The sequence below is a fragment of the Gorilla gorilla genome, chromosome 12, assembly GCF_029281585.2.
Source record: "Gorilla gorilla gorilla isolate KB3781 chromosome 12, NHGRI_mGorGor1-v2.1_pri, whole genome shotgun sequence".
NCBI lineage: Eukaryota > Metazoa > Chordata > Mammalia > Primates > Hominidae > Gorilla > Gorilla gorilla.
The window spans coordinates 53562097-53574573 of record NC_073236.2 but is presented as its reverse complement, the minus strand read 5'-3'; the positions used below and the strand labels follow the sequence as shown (position 1 = coordinate 53574573).

The 12477-nt window shown below is 46.2% G+C and overlaps 1 protein-coding gene across 2 annotated transcripts in view; it reads right to left on the bottom strand.

Moving 5' to 3' along the window:
* REEP1 (receptor accessory protein 1) overlaps positions 1 to 12477 on the bottom strand; it is a 124574-nt gene that overhangs the window by 36668 nt on the left and 75429 nt on the right. For both annotated transcript variants that reach the window (XM_055378205.1, XM_055378206.2), the window contains exons 4-5: positions 4102 to 4222; positions 1354 to 1467 (exon numbers count right to left, since the gene is read on the bottom strand). In XM_055378205.1, coding sequence (XP_055234180.1) covers positions 1354 to 1467; positions 4102 to 4222 — 235 coding nt within the window. The remainder of the gene's footprint in view (positions 1 to 1353; positions 1468 to 4101; positions 4223 to 12477) is intronic.

Here is a 12477-nt window from a genome sequence, read left to right as displayed (position 1 = left end):
AGACCCCCTGGACCCCCTGGACCCCCAACCCCGAGATCTGCCATATGGAATGGCGGGACACCTAGCTACAATTCTGTGTTATAGATGGAGCTGGTCTTGTCTGAAAGAGGAATCATTCATTTTTGGTTCCCCTTCCCTCTTGTCCAGGCTTTGTCTGCAGAATTCCTTGGCTTCCTGAAAGGTACTTTTCAAGCAACTACCTGGCCCAGTGTGCTGAGTCTCTTCCAGAAATGATCCTAATGTGCTTCTCTTTGGTTCAGGGCAAGGAAAACCCAGCTCAGTCTCTTGAAACTGGCTCTCAGCACCCTCCAACCTGCCATCCGCACAATGTTCATAGAGCACCAAGATCTGTACTAATCGTCTTCTTGCAAACCTTTTAAGCCCCATTGCCTCCTTCCCCAAAACCCTCACATCACCACAAGGGACAAACTTCCTTATGCTAATACAACTCACCTCCCAACCACTGTGTCTTTCCAATCATCAGCATAACTGCCTTCCCTCCACCACCAGCCGAATGTAGGTCCCTACTCCACACATGGTTGTTGGGGAAGGGCTTGTCCCTGGGGAACACTAGGATGATCTGCTGATTTCACGAGAGGAAATATCTGACCAATTTAACTTTTCAGATCTACGTAAATAACGACAAATTGACGACAACAAGAGGGTGATATGAGAAGATGCTAGGAAGAAACAGTTTTGAAAAGGGCTGGAGAGAATAGAGAAAGAAGTAATGCTCACACCACAACATCCCACAGACCGGTGTTTATTTCAAACCTCCTCCACCTCAGTTGTTATGGCTTGGCACATTACTGACCTCCATGTCTGGACCACTCAACTTATTCTAGGACCTGGGTTCCTTCCCCTGGATCTGCTGGGCCACATGAGAGTGAGTGAGTCCACCCGCTTGCTCAGGTAGTCTCTCCACCTGTCCACTGCATTTAGGTGACTCTCCCAGTGCACCCTAGGAAACTGCAGAGAAGCACTCTCTCCCTCTCTCCCCTGCCCTCTTCTGTTTCTCCCAGGCCTAAGTGCCAAGTAAGTTAGAAATTCTATTATTTTCTTGTTTCCAGTGGGGTTGGATAAGTTAGAAATTCTTAACCTGGGACGCACAGCTGAGCTTCAGGGGCTCTGGGAACCTCTTGATATTGCAAGTATGTGGGCATGTGTGTTGGGGGGTGAGAATTTTCTGGGGCAAGATTCAGCATTTTTTTCCATCAGATTTTCAAAAGGACCCCTAAAAGATGAAAAACCACTGATTGGTCCTTAGCCTGTTCTGTGTGGTCGCACAGGTGATGAGCAGGGCACACTAGAGGGACTGAGACTCATGTAGTTGTGGTACTTCCAGCACAGTACCTTGGAAGCAGCCATCACAGCCGCTGTGGCGGCCACGTTCAAGCCCCGCTTCCCGAAGTGCACAAGGGCATCGTAACTTCGGTCTTTTGCTTGGACCAGACAATCATCGATTTCCTGTCAAAGGAAAAACAGAGGCACACTGAGTTGGAAGGTTCAAACACATCTCTGTTTTCTTTCCTTTCCTCTGAGCATTGGGCTTGGCAGCTTGCCCAATCCTTGTCTTGCTGGGCCTGAAAAGCTGTAGGCACTTTGAGGGTGTGCGTGCAGAGGGGAGAGCAGAGATACAGGAGAGTAGAAAAGGGAACTCTGAAAACACTGCAACTTACGGATCCAGCGATGCCCTGAGATTGTTTCTAAAGCCCTCTGACCTTCCAGGAGGCTACAGGAGGTTCTGGATATGGATAGCCTTGCCTGCCATTCTACACACAGCCACTCACCAGACACTGAAAGCACCCAGGGTGGAGAGAATGCCCAGAACCGAGCTTCTAGCCTCAGACCTGCCACCAACTGACTGCCAGACCTTGGCAAGTACTTAGCCTCTCTACACACAGTTTTAGTCTTCTGAAAAACGAGGATAATGATAATACCCAACTTGCAGAGCATGGTGAGGATTAAATGAGGTAATTCCAGTAAAACATCTAACACAGTGGCTAGTTTCAATAAATGATAACCATGTCATCTTCCTTATCTTGACAGGGTTGAGCCCTTGCAGTTCTAAAATTCTGTTATTGTATAGTTATTTAATTCTAAAATCAAATATCACCCCATTTGTATATCGATAGGAGGGATTACAAAGCTGAAAGAAATGAGTATTACTGGATAAGGGAGACTGTTTTACAGATATTCAAATAAAATCAGAAATTAGAAGTCATCCAGTGTCATGCAACAAGGTAAAGGTGAGATGGAAAACAGGATTGAGGTCTTCTTCAGGGACCAAAGCCAAGTACAATATTGGTTTAGTTCAAATTTGGATTAACTTTGGTGTATTATTTTTGTTTGTTTGGGAGTATTTTGTTGTTGTCATTGTTTTAAGAAAATGGCTGTTTGTCGGCCGGGTGCAGTGGCTCACACCTGTAATCCCAGCACTTTGGGAGGCCAAGGTGGGCGTATCACCTGAGGTCAAGAGTTCGAGACCAGCCTGGCCAACATGGTAAAACCCCATCTCCACTAAAAATACAAAATGAGCCAGGCATGGTGGCATGTGCCTATAGTCCCAGCTACCTGGGAGGCTGAGGCAGGAGAATTGCTGAAGCCCAGGAGGCAGAGGTTGCAGTAAGCTGAGATCGTGCCACTGCACTCCAGCCTGGGCAACAGAGCAAGATTCCGTCCCCCCCCCCCCCGCCCCCCAAAAAAGGCTGTTTTTCATGACAGCTGCTCATTTCAGAGTTCGGTAAGACAATGACATTTGGCCTTAGTCAAGTTCTGTGCATTAGTGTATTTCCATTGCTTTGAGGTGTGCAAGTGGGTCAGCAACCTCCTGCTGGATTCCCTGTGGAAGGCTTCCCCAGGAAGTCATAGCAGCAGGCCCTCTAACTGTGACCCGCCTGTCCCCCACCACCACCCCTTTGGAAGTGATTCTTGGCAACTCTTAAGAGTCAGTCACCTTCACTTCAATGGAAGTTACACTGGCAGCTTCAGGGGAAGCCCAGCATTTGGGGAAAGGGAAGTAAGACGAGTAAGGATTTGATAACCAGGTCAAGACAGGGATCCGTTCCTCAAAATCCACCCTTCTGAGACAGGAAGTGCTACGGTCCTAGTTCCTAAAGAGATTTTCCGAAACTTGTACAGTAGCCTGCTCATCCAACGGATATGTTTCCCAAAGCCTTCCCCTTTCTAGTCCAAGGAATTCAACTTTCAGAAACAATAGACATTAATCTGTCAAGCCACCTATGATGCTCCTATTTTAGTTAAGAAACCCCACTACACGATCAGCTTAGTAAGTAATATAGTTAACGAATGATACAATGTTGGAATCGTTTGACTCAATAATCCTGCTCTTGGGAATTAATTCTAAGACAATTAAAGGAAGCAACTAAACTCCAGGAATGGTAGTGCTCACTGCAGAACTATCTATATCAGGAAAAGGTAGAGATAATCTAAATATCTAGCAGTAAGGGAACATCATCATGGATATTACGAAGACCAAGTACAAATGGATTTGTGTGCAAACAAATTTAAGATCTCAGGATACAAATATTTTATTTAAGTTTTAAAATCATTTTTTAAAAAAAATTCTACATAAAATTTTAATCTTTCTTTCTTTTTTTAAGAGATGGGGACTCTCTAGGTTGCCCAGGCTGGCTTTGAACTTCTGGGCTCAAGTGATTCTCCCACCTTATACCCCTGAGTAGCTGGGATTACAGGCATGCACCACCACACCTGGCTTCCAGGTAAGATTTAAAATAGTCTACGTAAAAATCATGTCTATAAAAGGACAGGGGCTAAGCATGACAAAAGGAAGGAAATTCACTTTGCGTGGTTAAATTGAGTGAATTTTTTCTTTCTTTTGTTTCAATTTATGGAAATGTTTTCCAGTAAATAATGACAAATAACATCTTTTAGAGAACTTCACCACTATTTCTAAACACGTCTCAGAAATACACTTAAAAAAAACGATTAGGAGGAATGACTTGCTGGAGGCAAATGAGAGCCAAATGAGAAGTCTCCTGCAATAAGATCATCCCTTTTTATTTATTACTTATTTTCTCACTTGCTAGAAAGAATGAAAGACATGGCAGCATATATTACCTTTTCTTTTGAAGATAGCGTGGGATGTACAAACTTCCTGTACAGGAGGCTGGAGCCTTTTGTGTAGGGAGACAGCAGCCAGGCTACAAATGCTATTTTTAGTTCATAATAGAATGGAAACCTGGAGAGAGAGATGAAAACACAAGTTCTGTTAGGTTCTCAGCAACACTGCCCTTTTGAAGGATGAGACCCGGTGGGTGGCAAGGACGCCTCTCCTGCTTGCATGTGGCTGCAAGTTTCCCAGATTCCTCTGTCCTCCACCTAGGAAGGTGAGGGCACACACTTGCACACACACAGTACAACCCCAACGCCTCTCTTTGAAAACCAGTTCGTGTTTTCTTTTGTTGCCAAAGCAAACCAGGAACACAGGTTCTCTCCAGCAATCACCCCCGTGGCCCTGCCTGGCACAGGCTGGAGCTTCCTGCTGGGCTGTGCTCATTTAGATTGGAGCTAGGGTTCTGGCCACAGCCTACAGGCTCAGAGGATCTCTTCTACGCTGTACACCCAGTCACTCACTCTTCACTCACATCCAAGAAGGGACAAACACCAGGGGGAATTACAGCAGGGAAGAGTTGACAAAAAATCTCTAGACTGAGAATGAAAGCCTCTCTTTCTTGGCTGCCTTCTTGGTCCAAACAGAGGCAGGGACAAGAGCCCAGCTCTTGGCAGGAAGGAGAATGCTACTCACCCTACTCAAGTCAATGGCAGGCAAACAGATTTTGATCTTCTTAGTGCCAAGAAACAGAAGAGTCCACGGTGCAGATAGCACATAATTCTGGAGTTTGCAGTCCTGCATACCCTCAAGCCTGTTCATTTATTTGTCCCTCCACAGGCAGGCAACCAGTCCCTGTACATGCCAGCTTGTACTGAGCACCAGGTATAAGGAGGTACAGGGAGGCAACGGTGAGCAAAGAAGACCTGATTCCTGCCCTCATGGAGCTTCTGGTCCACTGGGAACACAGACAAGATTCTGGCATCCTTGGAACTAAGGGTCCAGTCAGGGAAACAGAGATTTATAAAATAATCACAAATAATATAGAACAGAAACCTGAGACAAGTGCCATAGTGCTAGCCCACGTGGTGCCTTTGAATGTATTAGAAGAAAACTGGCCTCTTCAACTGGAAGCAGTTCTGTGGCCACATACCACAGAGCTTGGTCTGGATTTCAGCCCCATTCACATGCTTGGCCAGATATCTTGTGCTGTGAAGAACCCGAGCAACCATATTTGGCAGTCCAGAGGTGTAGTAACCATGTGTTTATGGTTTATTTTTGATTTTCTGTATTCTGATGTACTTTGGGGCCTTGCTTACTCTGGAGGAACTGCCCCTCCCACAAGGTGAGCCAATTGCTAGAGATAGTAAAGAACTCACTGGCCGGGCGCAGTGGCTCATGCCTGTAATCCCAGCATTTTGGGAGGAAGAGGTGGGTGGATCACAAGGTCAGGGGTTCGAGACCAGCCTGACCAACATGGTGAAACTCCGTCTCTACTAAAAAATACAAAAATTAGCTGGGCATGGTGGCAGGCGCCTGTAATCCCAGCTACTCAGGGGGCTGAGGCAGGAGAATTGCTTGAACCCGGGAGTTGGAGGTTGCAGTGAGCCGAGATCGCGCCACTGCACTCTAGCCTGGGCGACAGAGCAAGATTCCATCTCAAAAAAAAAAAAAGAACTTCACCTGCAACACACCTTTCATATGCAAACCAACCAATCCATGGGCCCAGGCTCCAGCCACTGCTTCTGATGGACTCTCACATTCCAGGCCACCATCCACCTGCCCCAATCATCCCAGGGCCAGGGCTAGACAACCAGAGATAGCCCCATATACCCCAGAGCCTACTGAGATTATTCAAACCAGCCAAGCCCAAGCCTGCCCACCCTGCTTTGCCCTTTCCTTCCTTTAATGTGGAACATGTTAAAGGCCCTCACCCCAGTTTCTCCCTCTTCTGACGGACCCTGAGTGGCCCCCAACATGGCTCTGCATAGTGTGCTGTGCCTCCTGTTTCTAGGAATCTGTGAGCAAAGAAACTTCTCCCTTCGTGACAATTATTTCCATGTCTGTGTCTTACCCACACTCGCTTAAAACAAATCCCAGATATCCTTAAAACCTGATGCTATGAGATGAGACAGTCACCTGTCCTAGTCTTAGAGATCAGAAAGCCCTTTCCAGGCATCCTCCCCAGATAAACGATCAGAAAATCAAAAACAGCAAGTCACTGGAGGGCCCTTAACTCTCACACAGACACCCCTATCCCCCAGTCAGCAGCCCTACCCATGTCTCCTTTCCTCACCAAGGTCTCCTGGCCCCCTGCCTTCTGCCTCTGGTGGGTGCTTCCTGAATATTCCCTCACCAATTAGTGGGCACTTTTGTGGCAAGATTGTTTAATGTTTCACAGCCAGAAAAGAGAGAGGCTGAAGAACAGAGGTGTGATTCTCCCATATTTGAATACTCTGGTGATTAATAACGGAGGAACTTTTGTTTTGAAAACAAGTATTCACCAGCCCCAAGGGGAAAGGAAATGAATCCAGCAAGCTCAGACACCAACACAAGACACATAGATAATCTGTCGCACTGCAGCTCTTTTATTTATTACATAAAAGATGTCTTTTAAAAAAAATAGGTCATGCATGCATATAGTTAAAAAAAATTCTAAAAGTCCAAAGGAGTATACAACAAAGAGTCTCCTTCCCCCGCCTGACCTCTAGTCCCTTTTCTAAAAGCAAAAAACATTATCAGTTACTTGCATATCCTTCCAGAGGTAGACTAGGGCCAGGGATACATCATGCAGGTATATATGACTCCCTGAGTTGCCCCCAACACACAGAAGCATTCTATACACCCGTTACTACATCTTGCTTCTTCCAGCACATACATACAATCAACAGTATGCCTTGGGGACTATCTCATACCACTACAGGGATAGCTACCTCACTCATCTTTTTTTTTTTTTTTTTTGAGACAGAGTTTCACTCTGCTGCGCAGGCTGCAAATGCAATGGCACGGTCTCAGCTCACTGCAACCTCCACCTTCTGGGTTCAAGCAATTCTCCTGCCTTGGCCTCCCAAGTAGCTGGGATTACAGGCGTGCATCACAATGCCCAGCTAATTTTTGTATTTTTAGTAGAGACGGGGGTTTCACCATGTTGGCCAGGCTGGTCTTGAACTCCTGACCTCAGGTGATCCGCCCGCCTGGGATTACAGGCATGAGCCACCGCACCCAGCCTATCTCACTCATCTTAATGGCTGCATACGAGTGTATGAGCACCGGCTCAGGCCCCCATGAATGGATATTTACGATGGTTATGATCTTTAGCTACTTCAGCTGAGCTACAAGGGAACCTCTGTGAACGGTGCTGAGGGGAGTAACTATCAGTGCTTCAGTGCTAGGGTTCCTGAGGCACTCTGGCTCCTCCCTTTCCAGAGTCTTAGTGTTTCAGCTTTTCCTTTTATTCTGTGAATTACTTCAGCATCTACCAACAGAGCGTCATTGTTTTCTTTTCCTTGAGTCTGTCAGAGGGGTCTCTGTTGCTTGCTAGAATGGATCCAGGGGTCCCAATAACCCATGGCCCATGGGCCAAATCCAGCTTGTCATCTGTTTTTATAAATAAAGTTTTATTAGAACACTGTTATGCACAATGATTTATTAATTGTCTATGGTTCCTTTCATGCTAATGGCAGAGTTGAGTAGTTGCAATAAAGATCATATGGCCTGAAAGCTCAAAACATTTACTATCTGGCCCTTTACAAAAAAAAGTATGCTGACTCCGGATTTAAAGCCAGGCCCTCCCCACATAAAGCCTTAAAATCTCTGTCACTGAAGTGTAGGGGCGTGGGATGGAGGGGAACAGTCCTGCTGCCTCTGGAATCATCACATACAAAACCAGGTCCTTGCCAGGCATCACAAGATAATCCAGGCTGATCCACTCAGACCCTGTGTTTCCTAGAGGCCTTGGGGTCCCTTGGCTCTACCAACACAATCCCCGCCAAGTCTTCTTCCAGCCTACCTCGAGAGGCAGAGAAAGGCCCTGCTCATTTTGTAATGAGAACTCCTTGAAGAGCCCTGACCTCTGAGCTGTATTTGAAAAGGCCAGAGGCACCCACCACATTTCCTCCATCTTTTCCAAGGCATATGCACAGCACTGGAGCACAGGGCAGTTGTCCTCTCCCCACTCTCCCCATATAACACCCAGACACTCTAGAGGGGCAGATGTGTTCTAAGAGGGTTAGACATGGGATGAAACTGTCCAAAATACATGCAATAAATGTGTATAGAGCATTTCTGGAAGAAAAGAAAACACAAGTAACTTTTAACAGTGTTACTGGCCAGGCACGGTGGCTCATGCCTGTAATCCCAGCACTTTGGGAGGCCGAGGTGGGCAGATCACAAGTTCAGGAGATCGAGACCATCCTGGCTAACATGGTGAAAATACAAAAAATTAGCCAGGCATGGTGGCACGTGCCTGTAGTCCCAGCTACTCAGGAGGCTGAGGCAGGAGAATCACTTGAACCTGGGAGGCAGAGATTGCAGTGAGCCGAGATCGCACCACTGCACTCTGTCTAAAAAAAAAAACAGTGGCACTTCTAGGGAGGGAGACTGTGGGTCTGGGAGGGGAGAGACACTTACTCTTCAGTGTATTGTTTCTATTTCATTTTTTCTTATGTATGTATTATTTTATTTTTATTTTTATTTTTATTTTTATTTTTTTGAGACAGAGTTTCACTCTGTCGCCAGGCTGGAGTGCAGTGGTGCGATCTCGGCTCACTGCAACCTCCGCCTCCCGGGTTCAAGTGATTCTCCTGCCTCAGCCTCCTGAATAGCTGGGACAACAGGTGCTGCACCACCATGCCCAGCTAATTTTTGTATTTTTTTTAGTAGAAACGGGGTTTCACCATGTTTGCCAGGTTGGTCTTGAACTCCTGGCCTCAAGTGATCTGCTCACCTCGACCTCCCAAAGTGCTGGGATTACAGGCATGAGCCACCACGCCCAGCCTGTATTATTTTATAATAAAAAAAAAAACCTAAATGAAATCACCTCTACAACCTGTGAAACAAGCCACCATCTTATCTATTCTGGGACCATAAATAATTGTTGTTTTCATCAAGATGGAAAGTTTTACAAAGTTAACCATGAAAAGGGATCCGCCCTAGGGGAGAAGTGGGAAGAGGGAAATAGGGGTGAGCGAAGAGTAAGGAAAAGAGGGTCCATACAAGTGGCTCCAATTCTGGAAGAGAACAAAAGTTAAAGGTGCTTCTAGGAAGACAGAAGACATATTTTAGGACAGAAACTCTCCCCCTAACCTTTTTGAATAGTAAAGAATGCTCAGAGCTGCGGAGATGGTGCCCATGTCCTTGGAAGTGAAGCAAAATTCCTACATTCCCTGATGGGCCCATCCTGTGCCTGTTCTCAGGGTGAGAGGAAGGAAGGAGAGAGAGGACCCTCCCAGAAGAAGACTAGGATCTATGACACCTGGAGGTTGGGAGAAAAAGAGAAAGCAGGGTGAGGGCATGATCAGGCTGTGGGATAAAGCAGGCAGAAAGGTTCCTAAGGAGCCTCTTTCCTGCAGAAGCAGAACTCTGGCCACCAGGAGAAGAGCAAAGGACCCTCACTTCCCACCCACAAACTGCCTGGACACCCCCAGCTAAGAGACCAAATAAGGGAGCAGAAGAGGCCTCCACATGGGTCAGGAAGAGAGGGGGATTCTACCCATACCTGCATACATGCTCCAAACACACCAGGCATCAAACATCCCCCTGTGGTCGGCAGAGTTTTGGCCAAGATGTAATGAAGGTTACTGATCAGACAACTTTAAGACAGGGAGATTATATGGGATTATTGGGGTAGGCCTAATCTAATCACAAGAGCCCTTAAAACAAAAGCAGAGATCCTCCCTAACTGGTGGCAGAAGCAGACACACAGTCAAAGCATGGGCAGGACTCGACATGCCATCATCGGCTTGAAGATGAAGGTGGTGGCATGTGTCAAGAAAACGGAGACCTCAGTCCTACAATCATAAGGAACTGAATTCTGCCAACAACCTGAATGGGCCTGGAAGGGGAATCTTCTCCAGAGCCTTCAGATAAGAGACCAGGCTGGCCCACACCTTGATTCTGGTCTTGTGAGATTCTAAGCAGAGGATGATTCCACCTGTACTTCCGACTTACAGAAGCTGTGGAATCATACATTTGTACTGTTTTAAGCTGTTAAATTTGTGGTAATTTGTTATGGCAGCAATAGAAAACTAATATGCCTCCCAAAATCAAAACGAAATCAATTCCAGAAATAGTTGTTGAGCACTTACTAGATATGAAACTCTAAAATTCCAGGGCCACAGATAAGGGCATATTCCAGCTACCCAGGAGGAACACAGCCATCATTAGATAGGATTTCCACCCAGCAAAAAGCAGTGAGGCTGAAATGCTGATATCCCCAGGAATGAGCTCGTGAGACTAACACGGGAGGACAGAAGAGGCCCCTAGCACCAGACAGAAGGCCTGGTTAAGGAGGAAAGGCTGGATGGCAGGAGGTGCTATTTAATTGACTACACAGTCTTGACTGGGCCGGCCTCTACTCTCATCTTTGTGAATCAGACAAGAGTTTCCTTGTGGGGAAAAGCAAGAGAGATCAGATTGTTACTGTGTCTGTGTAGAAAGAAGTAGACATAGAAGACTCCATTTTGTTCTGTACTAAGAGAAATTCTTCTGCCTTGAGATTCTCTTAATCTATAACCTTACCCCCAACCCCGTGCTCTCTCAAACATGTGCTGTGTCAAACTCAGGGTTAAATGGATTAAGGGCTGTGCAAGATGTGCTTTGTTAAACAGATGCTTGAAGGCAGCATGCTCGTTAAGAGTCATCACCACTCCCTAATCTCAAGTACCAGGGACACAAAAACTGTGGAAGGCCGCAGGGACCTCTGCCTAGGAAAGCCAGGTATTGTCCAAGGTTTCTCCCCATGTGATAGTCTGAAATATGGCCTCATGGGAAGGGAAAGACCTGACCATCCCCGAGCCCGACACCTGTAAAGGGTCTGTGCTGAGGAGGATTAGTATAAGAGGAAGGCATGCCTTCTGCAGTTGAGACAAGAGGAAGGCATCTGTCTCCCGCCCGTCCCTGGGCAATGGAATGTCTCGGTATAAAACCCGATTGTACGTTCCATCTACTGAGATAGGGAAAAACCGCCTTAGGGCTGGAGGTGGGACATGCGGGCAGCAATACTGCTTTGTAAAGCACTGAGATGTTTATGTGTATGCATATCTAAAAGCACAGCACTTGATTCTTTACCTTGTCTATGATGCAGAGACCTTTGTTCACGTGTTTGTCTGCTGACCCTCTCCCCACTATTGTCTTGCGACCCTGACACATCCCCCTCTCGGAGAAACACCCACGAATGATCGATAAATACTAAGGGAACTCAGAAGCTGGCGGGATCCTCCATATGCCGAACGCTGGTTCCCTGGGTCTCCTTATTTCTTTCTCTATACTTTGTCTCTGTGTCTTTTTCTTTTCCAAGTCTCTCGTTCCACCTAACGAGAAACACCCACAGGTGTGGAGGGGCAACCCACCCCTTCATTTCCTGATGTAGCTCTGTACAAAATGGCCTGACTTCCAGGGCCAGCCTCAAGGCCTTGGGGAGACAAGGGATGGCTCAGCAGAGAGCTCTGTCTCCACTTAAGGAGACTCAGCTTCATCCAGAGTCTGCTGCATTATCTGTGCACAGTGCAGGGTGCGAAGGCACAAGCATATTGAATTAGGAAATCCAGACTAATTCACTACAGCTTGAGGCTACAATGGCTGGGACATCTACTTCTCTCAGTGGAGGTGAAAGCTATGTTGTGGGGAAAAGTACATACTAAGATAATTAAGGCCATTGACTCAAAACAGGATTCAGAGAGTGCTATTCAGGTCTATTCCTTGGCCTAGGACGTCCCAGAGGGTAATTTCATACTGATCCTTTTTGGGTAAGAACCTGTTTTCTCCAAAGTGGAAATATCTTGATTACTTTCTCTGATGACACTTCACCATGGTTAAAACATTCGTACAACACAGCAAATGCAAAACCAACCCCATGATCCCAAGTCGTAGAAATAACCCTCGTTAACTATATTTTCCACACTACTTTTAATAGACATTCACATTCACATGTGCACACACTCAACTCTAAATACAAACAGAAATCAATATATTATTTACAGCTTCTTTCGCCTAAGAAGGCACAATACAGCAATACAAAGATCTCGCTTGTTTTTTAATTGCTTCATTGCTGGAAATAGCTGCATTGCTTATAAGAGAAAAAAATGGGTAACAACTTAAATGCCTATCAAAAGGGGATGACAAATAAATTATGCTTCATCTATGCCATGAAATATTATGTGGCCATT